Source organism: Hydractinia symbiolongicarpus, chromosome 4 (assembly GCF_029227915.1).
Source record: "Hydractinia symbiolongicarpus strain clone_291-10 chromosome 4, HSymV2.1, whole genome shotgun sequence".
NCBI lineage: Eukaryota > Metazoa > Cnidaria > Hydrozoa > Anthoathecata > Hydractiniidae > Hydractinia > Hydractinia symbiolongicarpus.
Window position 1 is genome coordinate 20,736,659 of NC_079878.1, and position 26,137 is coordinate 20,762,795.

General features: G+C 33.2%; 1 protein-coding gene and 1 long non-coding RNA gene across 2 annotated transcripts; both read right to left on the reverse strand.

The window, feature by feature from the left end:
- Positions 1 to 6,997: 6,997 nt before the first annotated feature.
- On the reverse strand, positions 6,998 to 10,465 carry LOC130640677 (uncharacterized). Its single transcript, XM_057447196.1, has 2 exons — positions 9,916 to 10,465; positions 6,998 to 7,512 (listed from the first exon to the last, which is right to left on the reverse strand). The coding sequence occupies exons 1-2, from the start codon at positions 10,244 to 10,246 to the stop codon at positions 7,040 to 7,042; spliced, it is 804 nt and encodes a 267-aa protein (XP_057303179.1). The 5' UTR covers positions 10,247 to 10,465; the 3' UTR covers positions 6,998 to 7,039.
- Positions 10,466 to 15,931: 5,466 nt separating this feature from the next.
- Positions 15,932 to 18,179, reverse strand: LOC130641758 (uncharacterized). Its single transcript, XR_008982501.1, has 2 exons — positions 17,671 to 18,179; positions 15,932 to 16,247 (listed from the first exon to the last, which is right to left on the reverse strand). It is a non-coding gene; the product is annotated as an uncharacterized LOC130641758 (long non-coding RNA).
- Positions 18,180 to 26,137: the final 7,958 nt, after the last annotated feature.

Genomic DNA, 26,137 nt, shown 5'->3' on the forward strand with positions numbered 1-26,137 from the left:
TAAATTTAGGTTTATTTCTGCTTGTCGCGACGCTTAACAAATTACGCCGATAAAAAACACCGTAGAAGAAAATCCGTTTTTCATATCAAATCACAAACTTTTGCAAATCGAACCGAATGCATCAGAACTTGTAGTTGTAAAGGTCCTTAAAATATTTTTATAAATTTTCTCCAGAGGTGAAAATATTCTCGCTAATTCTAAAATCCGTTTAAATTTTTTTTGTGCTACAAACCTAGGCCGTCGCCACAAGCAGAAGTAAACCTACCGTAATGCCTTACTGTACGATCCATCCAATGTTTTTTATATTTATCTAGACGGGTGGACGGTCTTATTTGATTGACAGCCTACCATATTTAAAGATAAATGATAATCATGTTTCCTCTCATTGTCTAGGATTCGAGCACAGATGCTTAATTTGCATGAGTGCCATACGTAATGGACAAACAGCGCAATTAATACATACATCAGAATTTTACAATGAACAGATGAGTATTACATACATAAGTATACAGGACTTAATAAACAGAAAAAATCACAAAAATATGTTTGACTTTCTTCTACCACGTACTTCAATTGACGAAACTTTTGCGAATAAAGCGAAATTTGCACTAATTTGGAATTTATTTAACAACCACTTTTAAGACCATTAATTTGTTAAACTTTGTAAATGCAAAAAGAATCATGTTACAATATTCGCGAAAAAAGTTGTTTAATCTTTATTGTATTCCAAATTTGGTATACAATTAAATAATTGTCACCAGTTTTAATTTTTCGTTTTAATAACAAAAAATATACATTTTCAGGTTCAGTCAAAATTTTCGAAGATGAAGCTTATGTTCGCAAAATCTTTAATTTGTCTCATTCGCGGAAGTTTGTATTCGCGAAGTGCAAATATTTGAGAAAGGTTTTTGTCGACTTATTTCAACTTTCAATAAACCAAACTTCTGATAACCAAGTCAGATTTTCAACTTTCAATAAACCAAACTTCTGATAACCAAGTCAGATTTTCAACTTTCAATAAACCAAACTTCTGACAACCAAGCCAGATTTTCAACTTTCAATAAACCAAACTAATGATAACCTTGATAGCTTTAAATAAAATGAACGGCAATTTGTCAACGACATAAAAAAAAACTTAAATTAACGTCACACTGAAACTTTTGATAACTACAATGGAGTGATACATTTGATGCTCTTTATATAAACTTATTTGAAAGTATCGCCTAGACTATTCTGAAGGAATGCAATGCTCACCTCACTATCAACCTCTGTCCATGTTCAGCTTTTTTCCTTAACGTGGGAAAGGGGTGGGACAAAGCGCTGATAAACAGGCCACCAGGCGGGAGGATGACATCATAGAGGTATAAAAAATAAGAGATACATTTTCTTTAGAGCTATTCAAATCGTGCGTGATGCAAAAACAATGTTTGGTTGGCTTTTTAATTCACAAAGACAAGATAAAGATACCTTCTTGATAATTGCAGAAGTGAATCTAGTATCAAAATGTTTTTAAGGAGATATGAACAGACTTACTCGGAAGATGGAGCTTGTCTGCGTCTCGAGGAAATATAAAATTACTTTAAGTCAGCGTGGTTCCAGAAATGCATCGCAATACCGTGCACGGCCCACAAAGTCTGGCGCGTTCGGTTTGGTTTTCTTTTTCTTGTAGTTTTGACTTTGCAGTTTATTTGTTAAAAATTAAAACTAAAGGTTTTAGCAACGTCGCCACAAGCAGAAATAAAGCTAATTATGCCGCTCTAGCAGAAATTTCTATGTTACATGCCAAAAATAATGTTTTTTATATTTATCTAGTCGGGTGGACGGTCCTTTTGGGTTGTCTACCCACCGTATTTAAAGCGAACTAATGCCCACGGTACTTACCTCCAGGCTTGATGCAATTGAAAATTTGATACACAGAACGAATAAGCGCACGACATTATTGTTTGTTGTTTTTTTGTGACGTTTTGACATCATTATAATGCGTTAGCCTTGTGTTGGTGCGATTAAATGTGTTTTGCTTTTTTCCGATGACACGATTTTTAGCAGCATTAATTTTTTGCGCGTCTGCGAAGTCGCTAGCAAGATCATCTGAGATTTATTCGTCGGTACCCTACAATAGATCTGTCATCAATTTTAATTAATTTGTTCCTTTCATCAATATTAGAAACTATCTCCTGTCACATTTTTATAGATCTGTGCTTTGAGCCTTGCTTTATCAGATCTTCCAACGTCTCACGGTCACGTCAAATAGATTCATTAAACTCGTATTGTTTTTTGTTCCCCTTAAACTTAAAGAAAGTTATTGTTCCTTTTTGAATTTTTTTGCTAGTTTGTTTATCCTTTTTAAACTTTGCTTGGATATCTTCAAACTGTTTGTCAAAATAATTTTTAATACTAGAAGGAGAAAGACTTTCCTGTGCAGATCTGTCTTCTCTCCGTCTTTTCGGACCTCTTGATACACTTTCGCCACTAGACATGATTTCTTCTCTGTGAATCGTCCAACCCGTACGAATAGAATTGACTTGTGAGTAAAAAAAAGTGCGTTGGAAAGTTCTATTCAAGCATGCGCTATCAGGCGCATGCGTATCTTGCCTCGATTGCTACGAAAATAAAGTTATATTCTACCTTATTAATCAAAAAACAGAAATAATAATTCCTGCCAGAAAAGAGAACAGTAAGAATGGAAATCATGAAGTCCCAAGAATTGAATAATTGATTTATTCACAATATAGTGATAAAGTGTTCCTACCATTTTTTTTGTGAAGATACTGCCTAATGAGTGCGTGAAAAGTCAATCTAGCAATTTTAAAGAGAGATTTTAAAGATGAAAATATATCTATTTAGCTGAAACGACGGGTTAAATAAAGCTGTATTTTGTTAAAAATTACGCAACACAGCTTATGCGAGTAGTGATCGTTACAGCATATTTTTCGGTCTTAGCAAACGGTCCTGTTTGAGCTAATTATTTCGACAACATACAAGATTCTGTGTTCGCCAACTTAACAGCCGATCCACGGTATCCCAACTCCCCAACAGCTTCTGGTTTCATTGACAACTTTGATTCAGTTGCGAATGTTGGTGTCAATTACGGTTTGCAACTGCATTCCTATTTTGTTGACTCACAATTTGTTGCAGCATGTGATATGTCAAGTGTACCTATCTACCGATTCTGATCCTGTATATAAGGCCAGATGTCACGTCATCTACTAGTCGATAACAATACAACAAGTAAGTGATAGATTCTCTTTGGTAATTTCTCTGTTTTTGCTGTTCAATGCTTTATAAATACACTAGTTTATCAAAAGTTCTGTAGAAATCTCCCGTATTTCCCGCTATAAAAACACGATGAAGAGTTAGATATACAATGATAAAGTAGATTTTAAACACTAAGGTATTTAACAGTTTTTAAAAGATCAGTAAAGAAAAGACCCGTGGAAGATATGGTGAATACGGAATATGTACATTAGCCCGAAAGAAACACAACGAACAGTTAATAAAAACGTTAGTCCCTAATGCATAAATTAGGAGCTTTTTTCTGCCTTTTTTCTCTCTTGTAGTCATTAAAGTGCTTTTTACTGGACTTAAAGAACAAAATAAACACATTTTAATATAAAAATAGGCTGGTAGTAAAGTTTCTGAAAGGTTTATAGCCGGATTGAAGTTCATCTGCGAAAATTCTTATCCGAGATTCAGTTAGTCGGGGATTGGCTTGAGAAAGCATTAGTTATCGAACCTTAAACATTACGTTACAGTCTTAGAGTCATTTTTTATTCCTCCGTTCCCATGTCATCTTTTTTCACATCCAAAGATACAGTTCCTAAGTCCTTACTTTCAAATGTTGTCTATCATTTTAAGTGTAGTAGCTGCGATGCTTCTTATTACGGAAAGACCTGTCGACATTTGAAAGTCTTCAGAACATATGGGCGTATCCTCTTTAACGGGTAAACCTGTCAAGACTGCTCAGTCTACAGCAGTTAAGAATCATTCACTATTTTGTGGAGCATCTCGTTCCCTTGATAATTTTACGGTCACTACATCTGCACGTAATAAATTCTTATTAGAATTAAAAGAGATTTTAATGATATATAGAGACAAACCTGTTCTTAACAAAATCGTAGCATCATCTCCTTTGTACCTTTTTGATAAGTTCCAATGATCACATCATACCCCCCCCCCCCCCCCCCCAAATTTGGTCAGCAATGCTACGGTTACAAAAAATAATGTCATCAAGGTTCATATTAACTTTCCACGTTCATGATTATATAAATTAGTATATGTTTTGAGCATGACATGATCAATCTTTCCCATTGTTTAAAAGCATTTTTTAACGTTAAAAATTGACTGTAACGGCCAGCCATTCAGAGAATATCAAAATTATACAAATAAGGTAGCATATTAGGTCCAATAATCCACTATAAGAATAAACACATGAGAAGAACCACCTTTCACGACAACCTAGTCATTAAATTGCGGTTAAAACAAGGGGAAAACTTTGCATACGTATTACCCAGTTTTTACATTTACAACTTGAAAAGAAAGTAATGGTTTAATCAGATTAACCTTCAAAAATTTAACGATTTTTTCGTCTTTTTGACATCGAGACCGGCGGCGAAAAAAACCCTGGTACAGGCTGGTGGGTTCTGTAATGCGATTGGTTTACGTCTAACATAGATAATTCATTCGCACGTCATAATATATGCAACGATTGACTATAAGGATGGCGGATTATGTTATAAAAACGTTAAAACAGAAGAGGGTTCCTCACTATAAGAAATTTTTACAAATACTATCCAATTGAGTTTTGACGACTTTATGTTGATTGAGTAACAAAAAGCTGGAGGACTGAGTCTAAAAATCATATGGAACGCTGTGACATTATTGTTTAGTTTTTATCATATTGACCCGTCTTCAAGAGCGCTAAGTCTACAAAAATGCCTAAAACCCTTATTGCATACTTTCATAATCCAGACGGTGAAGAATCTTCAATACTATTCTTTGGCCCGTGGAAAATGTAGACATGCCCATATCGCTTTTCGTGCTTCCCTGCCCTCCTGTTAACACGAAGTAATGCATTTTACTTGGACGGGAGTTATTGCATTGATTATAGATGCAATTATAATGGCGTTTTCGATTACAAAATCCCCAGTTGTGGTTGTCTCCTGTTGCTATGACGACCACGGGAAAATATTTTTTCCAAAAAATGTTTCAAATATTTGTATACATAATATCACTAAATTTGAACAACTTCTAGATGAACTAGTTAAAAAAACTAAATGCGGAATCCCTAAGCTTCTCTACAATAAAACACGTAATATTTTCTCTGTCCATTCAAAATGGTTGCGCCGCAGTTTTAATTTCACCCCTCGAAAAGTAATTTCATTACTTCATGCTAACAGGCGAACAACGATACACAAAATAACAGTGTGGGAATTATTTAAGACAGGCGAATATATGCCGGTTTTTCACGGTCTAACGGCTAGCACCTTAAAAATAACTTGAAGCAAAACTTTTGAATAAATCGATTAAGCAAAAGCAATATATATTAAATGTTTTAGGCATTTGCAAAATTCTTGTATTTGCAGTGAATGTTACAGAGTACGACGTTTAAATCACTTTGGATAAAAGTGCAAGTAGTTAAGCAGACACGCACTAGAGAAATTTATTGTCTCTCAATTTCTCTGAGGTTGTTTGACATTCTAAAACACAATTTAGACAAGAGCTTGTACCTTTAAACGTTGCGTTAGATGTGTTTTCGCTTTCTAGAGCGTTTTATACATTTCATATTTTCATTACTTTAAAGTTCTGTTAACAATTATTCCAATCTTACTGAACATTATTCCAATGAACAGATGTAGTGCTGATAAAGTAATTTTTCAGATGGTGTTTAGCGGCGTTTAGGGGAGTTAGACTAAAAACAATTGTATTTAAAGACACTTTTAATATGAGCTTTAACATTATCACTGGCTAATTATGGTTTACAAACCGACTGTAGTCATTCTGATATTTTTTTAAGTTTTGTACATCTGCATTTTTTAATTCCAATCTGGACATTCTGACCCTTCAGATGTATTACAATTCAGCAGTATAAACGGCGCCTTATTCTTATTCTTTTCATCTAATTCTGCTGGATATACAGCCCAATTGTTTGATCGACCATTCCACAATTTCGTCGGTGAACGCTTCTCTGCTATTGTGATGACTGTGCCTGTTGCCACCATATATTTGATGATGATAAAATCTCCATAAGTTGAAGGAGGATTTTCAACAACGTTGACATATGAGACAATGTCGTCGTTACTGTCGTAAAACGCATAACTATAATATAAAAGACATAGCCTTGAGAATTTTTAACTTTTTAATTTATTCCACAAATTTGTGTCCAGATTTAAATATAGGTGAAATATTGAAAAATATAAATGTGTAATATAAGTTATATTTGCTGTGTTCTGATCAGACAAGCGCAGAAAATTATTTCTGTTTACGTTTTGCACAAGACGTCCACCTGCCATATATATTTAGAAGCTATTGATGTAAAACACATGCGTATGAATATGACAAACCAGTTAAGTATGCCATTGTGGTCATTGCCATTGTGGTCATAAAAATGATATTATTTTAAAGAAAAAAAAGAATCATTTAAGGGTAATCTGTTAATTTTGTTAAAATTTAATGCGTTTTCCAGCAATCTAGAGATAATATTATTCAAAATTTTTCCCAATGGCAAAACCAGTTTTCCCTTGCGGAAAAATTAGAGTCAAAATTGACTTTCTGCAGTGTTGATGAATGAAACATAATTTTATTAGAAAGGCCCAACTAACACCATGCCTACAGCCAATAAGATAACATCTTTTTTTAATTCCTTTTATTAACATTGGTTTTTATTTAAACTGAGTTTATTTTAAAGTCTATTTAAGATACGTGTGAAAAGTGCTAGACTAAATATACAACAGACATTAAATCTGTACTGAGCATTTAACAATGCAAGGGGATCCTCTGTAGTTAGTTTTGTATTTACCATTTTAGTAACTTTAAGAGTAACTTACCTATAATTTTTATATTTGCTGAATCGCGGATCAACGAATTTAAAGCTGTAATAACCGTTGTGTTTTTTTGTTAGAAGAATCTTGTCTTTTGTTGTAGGAGTGTCTGCATTATAACTCACGGAATATAAAATTCTTATTGTTTTATCTGAATAATATTCTGAGGATGATTTGTCCACAATATGTTCTCCATAATTGAAACTTCTCCGCAAATAATAAACAGGCCAATACTTAGATTTGATGACATATTGGCCAGTGGGAACTGTGCTTGGTTCGTTTATTCCGTTTGCTTTAAGAAAAGAGTAGAGAAATTTGCTTTGTCTATTATGCCCTGGTGGATAGTAGTGAACCATGGTTTGTGCCACTGCTAAGGATGGTGCATGAAAAAAGCTTAGATGCCTCTGATAAAAAGTGTCTCGATTTTGATCCAATGCGTTTTGATATCCACCAGCTATTTCCTTTCCTGTCTCTCCTATAACGAAAGGAAAATTATGCCTTTGTACTTATAAGCAATGATTCGGTGTTAAATCAAGTACCAGGGCACCTTGGTGGTAACACCTAGGAAATCCTGAACAAAAACATTTTCTTTTCTCATTAACATAATAAGCGCTTATAACTTTGCGTTTAATTTTTTATGAAATTCCATTTTATTAGCCGGAGAAGATGCAAATCAGGTCATTAACTGAGTTCACAGAGTAAAAACAGGCGCATATGAGGTTAATGATACTAGCTCTAATTGTAAACTATACGCGATGCAATCACATTTTTAAATATTGACGAGTTCGCCCGGCTTTTATTTACTGCATCTCGTGTGTATCGCTACTCCAGTTAACATTTTGCGTGACAGATGTAAGCGGGTAGTATAATATAAATTATTTTATATATAAAATATTTATAATTCCAGATAAAAAAAAATTGAGAGAACGGCTAAAAAGTTACGGTGCAGCTAGTAACAAAACTACGATCGCTGGCTTTTTAAAAGGTAACCAATACACCTTTCCCGAATTTAATTTTTAATTTGATCACTGGCATAGAACCGAGGCACTTCTTAAGTCATAATCCATTTTAATTACTCTCTAATTGTTAAAAATCTGATGTTCATACTTCGTTGTCTCAAGTTAAATTGCGGGCCTCATTCATTTTGACACCCACTTATGGAGTCCAGGCGGCGACCGAGATTACGTAATCAAAAAAGGTTAAATTGGTGTATTGACGTCGCGCCGTAACGTCAGAAAATTCAACATATTAGACATGCTTTTTTCGGCTACACAAAGGAAAATAACCAACATCCACTTAGCCTGTCACAGACACACATACTCTCTGTATTTATATAGAGATATTTCTAGGCTAACCAATACAGATTAATGTTTTATTCTTTCCAAAAAAAACATGCTTTTTTACGATAAGAAATCTCAAATAAACCAAACTTTAGCGTACAGAAATAAAACAATCAGCAAATCAACACATTTAGAATGGCTTGTACGTGTTTTCTAACAGAAATATATAAATTCTATAAATTCTGCAAACATTAATGGGTTGACTTGGAATTTTTAGAGACGTTTTCCTAAACACTAATTGTGTCATGGTTATAACAGTGGTACAACGGCGCGTGTATTTCTTATTCTTTAAGCCAGGTTTGCAACACATTTTTCATGTTTTTACACTTACTCTCGAAAATACAGGTTTCCTGTGTCTTTACAGTTTACATAACTCTAAAGATATAGACTTCAGCCTTTAGAGAATATATATTTGAATAGCTTTTTGCAACTGTAAACAAACGCAGGTGTGCTGTTAATTTAACTTTGCATCTCGTATAGTTTTAAAAGACAATAGGAATTTGAATAAAATTTGAATGGACGATTCGTGAGTTGTAACTACTGTTCGTTTATACCTCTATGATCATATGGGCTTAAATCTTGCTTCTTCAAAGTTCATGATCATGAGTTATACGCAATAGACAGCATGTCGCATGCCCTTTATAGGTTGAACAAAAAAGTCGGGCGGCTAAAAACTGTGGAAAGACTGTACTCAAGACCTAAATCACTTAACTTTGCATCTCGTATAGCTTTAAAAGACAATAAGAATTGTACTCAAGACCTAAATCACTTCAAGAGAAGCGAAATAATTCACAGCATTAACAAGGAATAATTAGAAATTCAATTAAACTCATTTACATTGGTTTTCAGTAAAATTATTTTGGAGGGTGTGCTATATACTATGAAGGCTTTTAAAGCAATGGTGGAAAGCATAAACGCACTTACAGCGCAGTTTCAGAAATTTGCTCAACACAATCTTTTTTCTTATTTGGTCCACTCCAAGTAAAAATAATTTATACTTTTATTTTAAAACGACTTAGTACTATAAGATAATATGAGAAAAAACTAAGAAATGGCGAAGGAAAAGGAAGTTGTTTGCCCAATTCATAATTCTCTATAACTTTACTTAGCGAGAATCATGCAGCAAACCATTTCACCTTTTGAGCCTAATATTTACCCCTAATCTTCTATGCATGCAGTAACAAAAGAAGATCTAAAACGGTTATTAAATCACTCTAGCCCATTATAGAGACTGTGTGTTCCACGGTTAATTAGGCTTGTTTTATTACTTTAGTTTTATTCTGAAGAGGCTTTTTGTGTAATAAGTTTTAGGTAGGAAGAGATGCTTCAAGTTGTTTCTGTCCTCATACGATGTAAAACTGCTTAACATTGTAAGTCTTAAAGGCTCGTCAGTGACTAAGACACAAATCCACATAGGCACAAGGGAAGGTAACCATGTTAAAACACAAGGCACGTATTTAAAGAGACTTTTCCATCTGGATCACCTACCTATTATATTAGTATTTTATTGATAAATGAGAAAAATGATGAAAATTTACCTGATTTTACCAGTATTGTCATCATCTTCATCAATCCAAGATCGCGGTACGTTGCCAATTGAACAAACGCGATTGCTAAACCGTATGCACCTTTGCCACCACTTGTAGTATCATCGCCAGCACGGTCTTGTATTCGGTGACCTAATTTACCAAGAATGTTTGCACCGAAATTTGGAGGGATCTTGTTCGTATAAAGGCGCATTGATGTATCTGATTCAAACTCTGTTGTTGTTGATATTGCACCAAGTGCTGACTCCAACTCTTCTTTAAATCCATTTACTTCCGACTTTAACAATTCATCGTTTTCTTCGCGAAGTATATTCTTTAGCATTGTGGCTATGATCTGCTTATCCTATATAATAAGTCATAACATTCAGTTATTTGCAAACTTTTTAAGTCTTGAGACTTTCGTAACTAATATCGCAACTCTTAAAGTCTTCCTTTCCTCATATGACTTAAAAATACGCTTTTTTTAAGCAACATGTTATGAGCAACTCGAAAGTTAAATATTCCAAAACTGGAGCAAATTGTACGCAACAGAAATACAGAAGATTAGGCCAAAATTTGTGCAGTGTATACAAAAAAAAAGCGTCCGAGTCTCCAACCTGTTGAAGCTTGAAGCCGATTTCTAACGCATGTATTGAGATTCAACAATTTCACAGTTTCCTTTGCGGTTATTAACCAAGCAACTTACATTAGGCAATTTTTGAACATTTCTACTTGTTGAAATTAATTCCCTTTAAAGCAAGTGATTCATGATCAATTTAAAATTGCCAAACTCATTAGGCAGTCCTTTTACCTCAATTCAAGTTAAGGAAATGTGTATCTGTCTCCACGTTAAGCTTAAATTACCTTTTCCTTAGCAACAGACATTTCTCTGTTAAGAATACATGAACGTTCGAATATGCTGCATTTAAATATATCATAAAAGCAGACAATCGAGAGATTGATCGAAGCATTTGTTTCAGTAAAAAACAACGAACAAAATTAAAGAAAAGTGTAACCATCCTATGTATAAAAAACTTATAAAATGTTCAATATTTTTCTTTCCTATTTTCCTTCATAAACTTTCAATTTTACTTTATCGTGTACCACCACCCTAGGGCTTTAGCAAAACTAAAAATATGTATACTTTTACTTCATTTAAACATTTATTCTTGTTATGAACGAGATTTTATTTTTGCTAGGTTAAATTCCACGATGAAATATTTTTGCTGTTTTTTTATTAAAACGCTCTTCAATAATATGCCATTTCGTACATTTGTAGTGATGTATTTGTGTTAATTTCTCATATTTTTCACAGTTTTCGCAAATAAATCAAACACAAATAAACACTCTACGGTAACAGTTAATTAGTCCGTAAAATATAGTTTGTATCATATACTCTTACCTTTGCCGCAGGTTTAAAAAGGGGTATGATGCCCGAGACTAATGACGCAACAGCTGAAAGTGCTGGTCCTACTGGAGGTGGCAGAGCAGCTGTTACTGTAGCAACAATAGCAAAAGCACCTTCAGCAATATCGTAAAGATCTCCTGAGCTAAACTTCACTAAACTTGGGGCAATTCCTTTTACGGCATCCAACGCTTTCGCGATATGGTTCGGATCATTCAATTTCTTTATGGCATTCTTTGATTCTTCTGCGTTGTCCGTTATAGTTTTTTTTGTTCTTTCGTCGTTCTTAAGGGTTTCAAGTTCGTCAAGTTGTCTTTGCAGCTCTTCAAAGATTTGATCAGTCTCTTCATCTAGTTTAGCTTTCATAGATGGTATCATATCTCTTGTATGACAACTGACATAGTTGATAAACAATAACAAAGCCGAACACAGCATCAAGACTGTTGTAATTTTCATTGCAAATTATTGATTTGTCTAAATGAAAAAATGCAGCTTTCTTTGCAGCAACATAATTTACAATGCCTTTCGGTAAAAAGTAGAGTTTCCTAAAATTACCTACTAAAACAGGAAAAGCTCTGTCCCACAGTAGTATCTTATTTTCAGAAATTATTTAATTCCAAATTCCAAGCAGTACTTTAGGGTATAAAGTGAAAACAAGAAAGCCAAAAACCAGACGTTTTTGTGAAGGACAATGACCACTTAATATCATTGCCTATTTAATTAAGCCTTTTTTGTCGTAGGAAGTAAATGCAAGCCATTTAGTTCATTTTTAATAAGATATAGAGTAGGCTCTGATTTGCATTGTTTGTATTCCCAATGACTAACTTTCCTGATTCATTTTTCCCATTAAGAGGCGGTGTACACTGCGAGGCCAGTTTATTTGTTTATATTAAAAGAAAACTTAATGAAAAACAAAGATTACCCGACCAAACAGATAAGGCATGCCTAAACTAAACTACCTGCACAGTGATAATAAGCTCCATGCAAAGTATACGTTGTTGATTATTGACTTCGCTATATCTGCCTATAAAATCTTAGAACGTTGATTAACATTGCTGCTGCTGTTGTCGCTGCATAGTAAACATTTCAAAAGTCGCTTTACCTGATCTGATAATTTTCCTAAAAATACTTTGCTATGGTTAAATACGTTTGTTTTGACATAAAATCTTCTACTTAATGAAGGCCGATGAAATGTATTACTCTTGCTGTAAAGAGATCGACATTTGATTGAACTTTACGTAGTATACTATAATGGTTCTGACACATATTTAGAATATGCATTATTTCTCAAAACTTCAAGTTTTACACAAATTTTTTGAATATAAAACCAAATTAAATCAATTTCTTTCCAGGTAGCCACAAATTTACATTTTTGTTTTTCACTAGTATGACACCATCAAATAAACTTAGCTAAATCGATCAGTTGCATGAAAACTAACAAGATAATCGCAGCCTATTCAGTTAAAATCCTTTCTTATGATAAAAGGTTAAACGCTAATCGAAAAAAAATTACATGATAGAAGCTTGAGAAAAGGCATTTACCTATCAGGGGCAATGTGTTCTCCTTTCTCCGTCTTTCTTTTCTCTTTTCTTGTGTTTTTCTTTGACCTAAACCTTTTTATGAAACGAAATCTCTAAATAGCAGGGGGGGATAATCAAATAAATTTACTGAGAAAAGCTTTAAGTTGAGTAGTAAAAAAAGTCCCCGGTAAATACTGCGTTATTAAGACATAAACAACCTGCTTTAGTGTTTTCAGTTATTTCAACAAAATCAAAAACATATTTCGCTTCATAATTTTACGGAAAAACAAAATGGCTAAGAAAAACATGATTTGAGGCATATCTATATGAGAAGATCTTTTTGCAAACCAGAATTTTTAAAAAAAATAAATAAGTCAAAATTTAAATGTACCGTAATAAGCAAATATATGTCCTACATTTGTATTTTAAAGCGTCACCACAACCGTGTTTCTCTTTATAACAAATGGCAATACTAAACAAACAAAGGCAAAATAAAATAAAGATACATTACTTGTCCCGTCATCAACTTATATTAAGTAAGCTTTTTGTAGGTGAAAATTCTTAAAATAAGTTTATTTAGTATATCAAGACAGGTAGATATTCTCCATCTCTCTCCATTCTTTCTCTATCTTTCTATCTCCGTCTTTCTCTCTGTCTTCCCACTTGTACATTATGGAAAAGGAGGTAAAGTAGTTCTTTTGGTAAAACGAAATTTAAAATTCTCCATTATAAATTCATAAAAGTAGAATAAATATGTTTGGTTATTTATGGGAGAAAGCAGTGAATATGCATTTTACCCTGGCTGTTCAAAGAATTTTTTTATAAATTGAAATTAGAATTGAATCCTCACTTTTAACTCTTGATATATATCGCATGCAGCCATTTTACAACTACTTTGGAAAAGAATGGGCGAACTTACTCAGAGAGATCATCCACATGTCTGGAGAAGCTAATACAGTTACTTTAAACACATTTCCTACTTCAAGAAAGTTTTTAGTGGAAAGGAACAGACAAGAACAGAATAGAATAGAACAGAGCAGAAAGAAACAGAACACTGCTGATAATGTGCATAACATTTAATTGCGCACGATTTAATACAGAAAGTAAACATACTTTACGCAATTCTCACGATATAAAATGACCTAGTTGGCTAACTAATCTTTTGCCTGTTGTCTTGAAGGCTATTTCTACATCAACAAAATGTTTTGTGCGGAAACGAACGCAAAATAAAGGATCAAGAACAAAGCTAAGCTAAATTGCAAGGCTAACTAATTTTCTGCCTGTTGTCTTAAAGGCTGTTTTCTTCTTCATCAAAAAGTTATCCTGCGGGAACGAACGAAAAGTAAAGGAATCAAACAAAACTAAGCTAAACTGAAAAAAATAGAAAATTTTTCACTGGTAATTTTCCCTGAATTTTATTGGGCACGCTTCAATACAGAAAGTGAACTTACTTTGTCCGGCTCTCACGAAAAGGAAATAAGTGCATAGGTGCACTCAATTCAACATTTCCGGAATAAACATAAAATTTCTATTCGCGTGGTGTAAACCATTTAGTGGGCAAGCAAATTTTAATCTTGTTTCGTTCCAGTTCTGGTCCGTATTTCACCCAAATTTTACATAGCTGCGAAAAAATTTTGAGCAAAACATTAGCTGTTCTAATAGCATCAGAAAAATAAGAAATTGAAAGGCAATCGCATACACTGACGCATACGCTTCGATTTGCTTTTTTTTCTGTTATTTCTTTTTACACTACCTGTTATACATAATTAGGTTGTTAACATACATATATTTGTACTTATTTTTTAGTTTTTGATTTCCGCCAGCGAAGGCGGAATTTTTAAAATCGCCTGAGGAGATAGAGAGATTGGGAGATAATTAGATAGAGACAGCGCAGCTAGGCTGGACGCCCGAAACTTATCCAGGCTAAAGATTTTTTTCTGAGAACGAGGCTAAAATGAGTTTTAAGCCAATAAGAATCCTAACAGTGCAACAGATTGTTTTATTATCCAATGAACAATACTTTATTAAAGTTTATATGCTATAGAAAGTTAAAGCTCGTGCAGTGTAGCATAATGAAGATCGTCTTATAATGCGCCATCTTTGATGTTACGTCATTTCTTTCTGTATAATTTTTCAAGCATGTAGACTAAAGCTATATTCAGCAGAATAATTAATTATTCATGAATTTTATTTTTATTTATTGAGTTGTATTTTAACATTGCAGGTTAGTTAAGGCCAGGATTCACTTGTATAATATCATTAAATATATTCTACAATACAGTTTATATACTTATAATTTGTTAAAATATCGTTATAATTTCATTTGATTTCATAACATCGTTGCCACAACAACGCTAGCAGATAATAGATCTATTGTCACACAAACAAAAGGCATTCGAAACCAGATCACCAACAATATTATTAAAATCAAACTCGTTTGATTTTATTCAAATATTATAGCCATGCAGCAAATTATGAGGTTATGACGCACATGTCAGGTGTTGAAATTATACATATTATAGCTATACTAGCCATAGTTACCACTAATGCGCCCCGAATTACTAATAACGATTTCAAACATTCAAATTTAGAACGGGATTTAAAATTAAAATGGAAAATGGTGGACGTTTGAAATCTATAAAAACTGCAGTGTTAGAACTTATTATTTTCGTTATTTTCACATTTGGCTAAGGCTCTATCTATAAAGTTAGATCTTGATTAAATATATGTACACTTTAAACGCCTCTAGCCTTCTTGTTGTGTAATTTCACGTAATCATTGCTTTTGATTTTTGGTTAAAATTCGTTCAAAAGACTTACGCATACATTTATGACTTATCCAAACTCCAAAAATTCTTGTGCTGTAATAACAAATTGTGTCTAAAAGATATTCTGCTGAAACATTTTCCGCCAAATATGACGAATATGATAGAAATGCAGTACGGAATTGCATAGAGGCTTGTGAATAAGCTTATTGCCCAGGGGAAAATTTTTAAATAAGAAGCCCTGCGACTTGAAGATTTCCGTCATTAGCCTAAAAGATTCTGAAATTTGAAGTAGACTTTAAAACGGAGAACAATGGGGTATATAAACACATCATAAGTATCCTAATTCTCAATTATTATTGCGTAAAATACAACTTGATAAATAAAAAATAATTTTTTTTTACATATATATAGTATATATTCTAAAACAATAGTTAAAACTTTAACTGGATTTTTTTATAACTGATCTCGAAAATTCCAGGATGCAGGATTGCTATGTATGAACTTCACGATTCGAATATATATAATAACTTCTGAACAATTTCAATTTCAATGAATTATTACTCTGTTAAGTTACCAATAAAATCCTTAAAAATTTCTCTCGTTGAAGATTTTTCGAAACTGCTGATGGTGCATGGTTTCATAACAAATGATCTGAAAAAGAAAGTATATTTAAAATTGAGAAAGAAGAATACAATTTTACCAGAACTGAATTAATACTAGGTTGTTTAATTATTGTCTACTTATCTGATTTAAAGTTAGAATTTATTAAAAAGATACAAATCAATGTCATGTGATACACAAAAGGTATACTATATAAATAAAAATATATATATAAATTTAGTCAAGCTGGCTTTGATATCATTGTTAAACAAGTATAATATTAAGCAGGCGATACAAGATTTTCAAACCTGTGGACAATACAGGACTTATTTTGTTGAAATCGATTTATTGAATTTTACAAATTTGATTGTTTATTATCGAGGAAATTGATTGGTCATTGTTTTCGAATTGAATTGAACAAGTTAATACAAAAAAGGGTAGACACTCAATTAATAAATTTGTCAGATTTGATAAATCAACAACATCATAATTTCAAGAAAAAACATAAAAAAGGGAAGAAAACAAAGAAACCTGTAACATACTGTGGGTAGCGTCTAGTTGTACTGCAAGGGCTAACTATGTTATGTTATTGGTTAATTTATCAGTTCAACTTGACTGTTCCGTGCAATGAACAACAATATTTTTTCATGATTCAACAAATATCTTTTTATATATATTCTTGCGGTCTGATTCGTGTCAACCAATCACGGGCAGCCATTATGAAATGGGGTACAAATGCCGTAATTAATGTTTTTGTGGTGAAATCTTCATAAATACAATACTGGATTTTTCAAGGAATTCTTTTTTTTTTAGTCAAATCTTTAATATGTTTTAGATACTGCTTAATTTTTGCCATTTTGCGACATTTTACCGACGTTTTACTTGTAAATTCTGTTTAAGTAAGGTTGCTACTTTGAAGGTTTGACCGTGAAAAGTCCACTTTGTTCTCCATCGGATAGCAACGAAGGAGAACATTCTGACCGCAAGAATACATGATAGCAGCCTCACAAAGGTTCCTTTAGAAGTTATTTTACTCACCCAAAACGCCTATACTTTTTACGGTGTATGTGGCTTATCAGCACCCTCGTTGATAAAATTACACAGGGCAGGATAAAAGTTTTTTGTTGCTTCTGAAAAAAGGGACTCTAATGAAAGCACTATTTTGTGCAGTTCTAGCTTGATAGCTGTAGTACAAGTGAGAGCAGTTTTACGACTAGTAACTTATAAAATGCAAGAATTTAAAAATAAGTATTTAGCTCCCTAGCTACATCATTAAAGCTATTACGACAAGCCAGACCATCGGGAAGGGAAGACCAACAAAATGCAAGCAGTTTTAGTCATGGCCATACACGGAATGTTCTGTTCTTGATTGACTTTAAATTGTGATGCATTTATAAATTGCGGCCTTTGGATCAACGCCATAAACCGTTCTGAGTTTAATTTCATATAAAATATAAGTAATCCTTCTACTTACTGTTAACAAGTTTCGAAACAACTTGGACAAAGAAAAACAAACCTTTTCTTGAAGATAAATTCACGTGGGCTGCAGTGACATTTAAGCATATTAAACGAGACAATATTACAAAGCTTTAAATTAACATAACAAAAGAATCTCGATTAATATTTTTTATGGCAGTCAAATCTTCAGAGACAACAAAGAAACCGAGACAAGATAAGTTTTGCTCGATCAGTGTTATTTTTGTCTTGATGGTACCAAACACACAGGTTGTGTTATATCAAACCTAGGTTGGATGTTCGAGCCGAAGTTCCCCCGCGAAGTTGAGAGTAAGAAAAAAACTTCTCCCATACATAAAACTAGCCATAGTTACCACTAATGCGCCCCGAATTACTAATAACGATTTCAAACATTCAAATTTAGAACGGGATTTAAAATTAAAATGGAAAATGATGGACGTTTGAAATCTATAAAAACTGCAGTGTTAGAACTTATTATTTTCGTTATTTTCACATTTGGCTAAGGCTCTATCTATAAAGTTAGAGCTTGATTAAATATATGTACACTTTAAACGCCTCTAGCCTTCTTATTGTGTAATTTCACGTAATCATTGCTTTTGATTTTTGGTTAAAATTCGTTCAAAAGACTTACGCATACATTTTTGACTTATCAAATCTCCAAAAATTCTTGTGCTGTAATAACAAATTGTGTCTGAAAGCTATTCTGCTGAAACATTTTCCGCCAAACATGACGAATATGATAGAAATGCAGTACGGAATTGTATAGAGGCTTGTGAATAAGCTTATTGCCCAGGGGAAAATTTTTAAATAAGAAGCCCTGCGACTTGAAGATTTCCGTCATTAGCCTAAAAGATTCTGAAATTTGAAGTAGACTTTAAAACGGAGAACAATGGGGTATATAAACACATCATAAGTATCCTAATTCTCAATTATTATTGCGTAAAATACAACTTGATAAATAAAAAATATTTTTTTTTTTACATATATGTAGTATATATTCTAAAACAATAGTTAAAACTTTAACTGGATTTTTTTATAACTGATCTCGAAAATTCCAGGATGCAGGATTGCTATGTATGAACTTCACGATTCGAATATATATAATAACTTCTGAACAATTTCAATTTCAATGAATTATTACTCTGTTAAGTTACCAATAAAATCCTTAAAAATTTCTCTCGTTGAAGATTTTTCGAAACTGCTGATGGTGCATGGTTTCATAACAAATGATCTGAAAAAGAAAGTATATTTAAAATTGAGAAAGAAGAATACAATTTTACCAGAACTGAATTAATACTAGGTTGTTTAATTATTGTCTACTTATCTGATTTAAAGTTAGAATTTATTAAAAAGATACAAATCAATGTCATGTGATACACAAAAGGTATACTATATAAATAAAAATATATATATAAATTTAGTCAAGCTGGCTTTGATATCATTGTTAAACAAGTATAATATTAAGCAGGCGATACAAGATTTTCAAACCTGTGGACAATACAGGACTTATTTTGTTGAAATCGATTTATTGAATTTTACAAATTTGATTGTTTATTATCGAGGAAATTGATTGGTCATTGTTTTCGAATTGAATTGAACAAGTTGATACAAAAAAGGGTAGACACTCAATTAATAAATTTGTCAGATTTGATAAATCAACAACATCATTTATAATTTCAAGAAAAAACATAAAAAGGGAAGAAAACAAAGAAACCTGTAACATACTGTGGGTAGCATCTAGTTGTACTGCAAGGGCTAACTATGTTATGTTATTGGTTAATTTATCAGTTCAACTTGACTGTTCCGTGCAATGAACAACAATATTTTTTCATGATTCAACAAATATCTTTTTATATATATTCTTGCGGTCGGATTCGTGTCAACCAATCACGGGCAGCCATTATGAAATGGGGTACAAATGCCGTAATTAATGTTTTTGTGGTGAAGTCTTCATAAATACAATACTGGATTTTTCAAAGAATTCTTTTTTTTTTAGTCAAATCTTTAATATGTTTTAGATACTGCTTAATTTTTGCCATTTTGCGACATTTTAACGACGTTTTACTTGTAAATTCTGTTTAAGTAAGGTTGCTATTTTGAAGGTTTGACCGTGAAAAGTCCACTTTGTTCTCCATCGGATGGAACGAAGGAGAACATTCTGACCACAAGAATACACGATAGCAGCCTCACAAAGGTTCCTTTAGAAGTTATTTTACTCACCCAAAACGCCTATACTTTTTACGGTGTATGTGGCTTATCAGCACCCTCGTTGATAAAATTACACAGGGCAGGATAAAAGTTTTTTGTTGCTTCTGAGAAAAGGGACTCTAATGAAAGTACTATTTTGTGCAGTTCTAGCTTGATAGCTGTAGTACAAGTGAGAGTAGTTTTACGACTATTAACTTATAAAATGCAAGAATTTAAAAATAAGTATTTAGCTCCCTAGCTACATCATTAAAGCTATTACGACAAGCCAGACCATCGGGAAGGGAAGACCAACAAAATGCAAGCAGTTTTAGTCATGGCCATACACGGAATGTTCTGTTCTTGATTGACTTTAAATTGTGATGCATTTATAAATTGCGGCCTTTGGATCAACGCCATAAACCGTTCTGAGTTTAATTTCATATAAAATATAAGTAATCCTTCTACTTACTGTTAACAAGTTTCGAAACAACTTGGACAAAGAAAAACAAACCTTTTCTTGAAGATAAATTCACGTGGGCTGCAGTGACATTTAAGCATATTAAACGAGACAATATTACAAAGCTTTAAATTAACATAACAAAAGAATCTCGATTAATATTTTTTATGGCAGTCAAATCTTCAGAGACAACAAAGAAACCGAGACAAGATAAGTTTTGCTCGATCAGTGTTATTTTTGTCTTGATGGTACCAAACACACAGGTTGTGTTATATCAAACCTAGGTTGGATGTTCGAGCCGAAGTTCCCCCGCGAAGTTGAGAGTAAGAAAAAAACTTCTCCCATACATAAAACAAACACTATATACCCGCGGTCCACTAAATGTGCGCCCCTTCGGCGGGGCGCAACAAACACTATATACCCGCGGTCCACTAAATGTGCGCCCCTTCGGCGGGGCGCAATTATAAGAATCTCTATAATAATAGCCGTTGTCTGTCTGTCTCTGGTGTTACGGAAACACGAATATCAAATGCGATAAATTCTTATCCACTTTGTTGCCACGGGTAAATTCAAAGGACGGGCGAACCCGTGGATTTTTCCACGGGCAACGACTAGTCTATATTATAATGCCCGTATACGTCTGTCCGTCCGTCCGTCTGTCTGTCACGCAAAATGGTAGCTTAGCTGCGACGGGCGAACCCTTGGATTTTTTCACGGGCTAACGACTAGTTATAAGAAATTATAACTCTATTTTAAACACATTTTAAGAAATTATATTGATATTATAAGTTATATTTCAGTGATATTGTACAAGTGTATCAGGCCCATTACAATAATAATTGAGAATACTCAATGATTTGATTTGTTTACCCCATAATTCTCCGTTTTCAAGATCAACTTCAAATTTTAAAATCTTTTAGGCTAATGGCGGAAATCTTCAAGCCCCTGGGCTTCTTGCTTTTTGTTAAAAAAGTAAATCACTCTTGATGAATTGTCGCTTTGTTAGCGAGTTCAAATTCTTCTAGATTATTGTCTGCATTTCCCGGCGATCTTGATCCTAGAATTCATCTCAATGTTGATCTTACCTTATCGGTAAAAAAAAGTCGGCAAAAATGACTAAATTTTTGGTAAGTGACTAATATTTTTTGCCGATTAAAATTTTTGCCAACTTTTTTATTATTGACCAAGCTTTTTTCCGACATTTTTTTTCCGACCTAACTTTTTTCCGACTATCTTTTTGCCGATTCTTCTTCCTTGTTGCCAATTTTTACTAAATTCAACAATTACTCGGCAAAAAGTGACTAAGTTCAAAAAAGTGACTAAATTAGGTCCAAGTGAGTAATATTTTTGCCGACTTTTTATTTTTGCCGACTAATTTTTTTGCCGACTCTTTTTTTTACCGATAAGGTATGAGCGGGAAGCTGATTATCGTTCTTATGACTTTGATTTGCCACCGGTTTTGTTTGTAAAATTATATTTTTCTTAATATAAAAAATGCCGTTTTTTCGATGATGTTCTTTCAAAGATACCAACTTAAAATTGTGACAAACAGAAAACGTCACCACAAGCAAAAACAAACCTAGCCATACTCTCTCAAAAATCATGTTTTTTCTATAAATCTAGCCGATTGAACTTTCTTTTCTTCTGCATCGTCCACCCACCGTATTTAAAGCCAATGCCGGCGGGCTTGTTTGGGCTTCCAATCACAATCCGTTGTTTTTAAATAACCAAAATAGCTAACTTTCAGCGGGCAAATTTAAAGATGAGTTCGTCCTCTTTAAAGCAGCACCTGTTTTTGCATCACGCATGATTTGAATAGCTCTAAAGAAGATGTATCTCTTATTTTTTATACCTCTATGATGTCATCCTCCCGCCTGGTGGCCTGTTTATCAGCGCTTTGTCCCAAGCCTTTCCCACGTTAAGGAAAAAAGTTGAACATGGACAGAGGTTGATAGTGAGGTGAGCATTGCATTCCTTCAGAATAGTCTAGGCGATACTTTCAAATAAGTTTATATAAAGAGCACCAAATGTATCACTCCATTGTAGTTATCAAAAATTTCAGTGTAATGTTAATTTAAGTTTTTTTTTATGTCGTTGACAAATTGCCGTTCATTTTATTTAAAGCTATCAAGGTTATCATTAGTTTAGTTTATTAAATTGAAAATCTGGCTTGGTTGTCAGAAGTTTGGTTTATTGAAAGTTGAAAATCTGACTTGGTTATCAGAAGTTTGGTTTATTGAAAGTTGAAAATCTGACTTGGTTATCAGAAGTTTGGTTTATTGAAAGTTGAAAATCTGGTTGGTTATCAGAAGTTTGGTTTATTGAAAGTTGAAAATCTGACTTGGTTATCATAAGTTTGGTTTATTGAAAGTTGAAAATCTGACTTGGTTATCAGGAGTTTGGTTTATTGAAAGTTGAAAATCTGACTTGGTTATCAGAAGTTTGGTTTATTAAAAGTTGAAAATCTGACTTAGTTATCAGAAGTTTGGTTTATTTAAAGTTGAGAATCTGACTTGGTTATCAGAAGTTTGGTTTATTGAAAGTTGAAAATCTGACTTGGTTATCAGAAGTTTGGTTTATTGAAAGTTGAAAATCTGGTTGGTTATCAGAAGTTTGGTTTATTGAAAGTTGAAAATCTGACTTGGTTATCATAAGTTTGGTTTATTGAAAGTTGAAAATCTGACTTGGTTATCAGGAGTTTGGTTTATTGAAAGTTGAAAATCTGACTTGGTTATCAGAAGTTTGGTTTATTAAAAGTTGAAAATCTGACTTAGTTATCAGAAGTTTGGTTTATTTAAAGTTGAGAATCTGACTTGGTTATCAGAAGTTTGGTTTATTGAAAGTTGAAAATCTGACTTGGTTATCATAAGTTTGGTTTATTGAAAGTTGAAAATCTGACTTGGTTATCAGGAGTTTGGTTTATTGAAAGTTGAAAATCTGACTTGGTTATCAGAAGTTTGGTTTATTAAAAGTTGAAAATCTGACTTAGTTATCAGAAGTTTGGTTTATTGAAAGTTGAAAATCTGACTTGGTTATCAGAAGTTTGGTTTATTGAAAGTTGAAAATCTGACTTGGTTATCAGAAGTTTGGTTTATTGAAAGTTGAAATAAGTCGACAAAAACTTTTCTCAAATATTTGCACTTCGCGAATACAAACTTCCGCGAATGAGACAAATTAAAGATTTTGCGAACATAAACTTCATCTTCGGAAATTTTGAAAATGTATATTTTTTGTTATCAAAACCTAAAATTAAAACTGGTGACAATTATTTAATTGTATACCAAATTTGGAATACAATAAAGATTAAACAACTTTTTTCGCGAATATTGTAACATGATTCTTTTTGCATTTATAAAGTTTAACAAATTAATGGTCTTAAAAGTGGTTGTTAAATAAATTCCAAATTAGTGCAAATTTCGCTTTATTTGCAAAAGTTTCGTCAATTGAAGTACGTGGTAGAAGAAAGTCAAACACATTTTTGTGATTTTTTCTGTTTATTAAGTCCTGTATACTTATGTATGTAATACTCATCTGTTCATTGTAAAATTCTGATGTATGTATTAATTGCGCTGTTTGTCCATTACGTATGGCACTCATGCAAATTAAGCATCTGTGCTCGAATCCTAGACAATGAGAGGAAACATGATTATCATTTATCTTTAAATATGGTAGGCTGTCAATCAAATAAGACCGTCCACCCGTCTAGATAAATATCAAAAACATTGGCAACTAACGATGGATCGTACAGTAAGGCATTACGGTAGGTTTACGGCCTAGGTTTGTAGCACAAAAAAAATTTAAACGGATTATAGAATTAGCGATAATATTTTCACCTCTGGAGAAAATTTATATAAATATTTTAAGGACCTTTATAACTTCAAGTTCTGATGCATTCGGTTCGATTTGCAAAAGTTTGTGATTTGATATGAAAAACGGATTTTCTTCTACGGTGTTTTTTATCGGCGTAATTTGTTAAGCGTCGCGACAAGCAGAAATAAACCTAAATTTACTGCCTTATCGTGCATTCAATCGTTCTTTGCCAAAAATTATGTTTTTTATAATTCTCTAGACGGGTGAATGATCTTACTGGGTCGTCTGCCCACTATATTTAAAGGAAATGTGTAAGATGTTAAATTCCCAAGCTTAGTGTTTCCATTTTACACATTGTTTTTCTGTCATAACAAGTGGGGAAACTGGCACACGTGAAACTTTGCACATCCTTATCTTAGTTTTGTGATAAACAAGGCAGGGAATGCTTATTGCCTTGTTCCCCTAATTGTAAACCTTTTATAATGACTTTGCATGGGACAGGAATGGGTCTCAATGATTATTGTAATCTATATCAGTAGTTTATCACAAAGATTCAATAATTATTCTGTGCTTTAAATTTTAAGATAGCTTCAACTTGGAACAACCCTTCATAACTCCACACGAATCCAACACTACACAGCTCTCCTTAGATTTTGCGAGGTTGGTTTATATTATAGGTATTTAAAGGTGTTGCCCAAAGGTTATAACACTTGACCAAAAATGACTTAACAATGTAAAAACCATAATGTGTTATTTTTTATTTTCGTTTTGCGTAATTTTCGTGTTTATGTTCCATGCATCTTTAAACAACAACTGTTAACATCCTTGCTCATTTTGAAGCCGTGGCGCTATAAAATATGTGTAAGATAGACCCAGAGAGCGAAGATATCTCTTGCATAATTAGTAACTAAACCTATTTTTCTGTTTAGTAGATTCTTTCTATCATTTTGATTAGATTTTGTAAATGGAAAAATAAAATTAACTCGAACTAGCACCTATATTATCAACAGGAGTCAAAATGACTGCGCTTGTTCCGTGTAACCTCCTCATCTATTACATAGGAGACGACAGGCCGCTCCAGTAAATACAGTAACCGTGTGCCACAAACATTTTAGCTTTTACACTGTTTTTGGTATATCTCTTACATCCGCAAGATAGTCCTCGGTGGTCAGCGTCTCTAGATTTTGTGTTCACCAGGGAGAAGGGGCGGGGGGGGGGGAGAGTGTCTCTCAGTAACTTTACCTAACCTTTTAACCTTTTACTTCATTTCATAGCGCAGCCTTTTGGTTTTACAACACAAGGCTAACGCATTATAATGATTTCAAAACGTCACAAAAAAACAACAAACAATAATGTCGTGTGCTTATTCGTTCTGTGTGTCAAATTTTCAATTGTATCAAGCCTGGAGGTAAGTACCGTGGGCATTAGTTCGCTTTAAATACGGTGGGTAGACAACCCAAAAGGACCGTCCACCCGACTAGATAAATATAAAAAGCATTATTTTTGGCATGTACCATAGAAATTTCTGCTAGAGCGGCATAATTAGCTTTATTTCTGCTTGTGGCGACGTTGCTAAATTGGAAAATTCAGTATCTTCAAGATCACAAAACACAAACCTTAATACTGGCACTTTTAGTTTTAATTTTTAACAAATAAACTGCAAAGTCAAAACTACAAGGAAAAGAAAACCAAACCGAACGCGCCAGACCTTGTGGGCCGTGCACGGTATTACGATGCATTTCTGGAACCACGCTGTCTTAAAGTAATTTTATATTTCCTCGAGACGCAGACAAGCTCCATCTTCCGAGTAAGTCTGTTCACATCTCCTTAAAAACATTTTGATACTAGATTCACTTCTGCAATTATCAAAAAGGTATCTTTTTCTTGTCTTTGTGAATTAAAAAACCAACCAAACAAAGCGTCAAGATTCAAAACTAGTTTGAACTTATAAATTAGTTCTTTGAGCAGAGTAAAAGCGGATAGTATTCTGATTTCTCCTATAAAAAGCTAC

Coding starts and splice junctions, on each gene's coding strand:
- LOC130640677 (XM_057447196.1), bottom strand. CDS start 10,246: ATGCTAAAGAATATACTTCGCGAAGAAAACGATGAATTGTTAAAGTCG. Junction 7,513..9,915: donor GACAATACTGGTAAAATCAG/GTAAATTTTCAT, acceptor CTTTCGTTATAG/GAGAGACAGGAAAGGAAATA.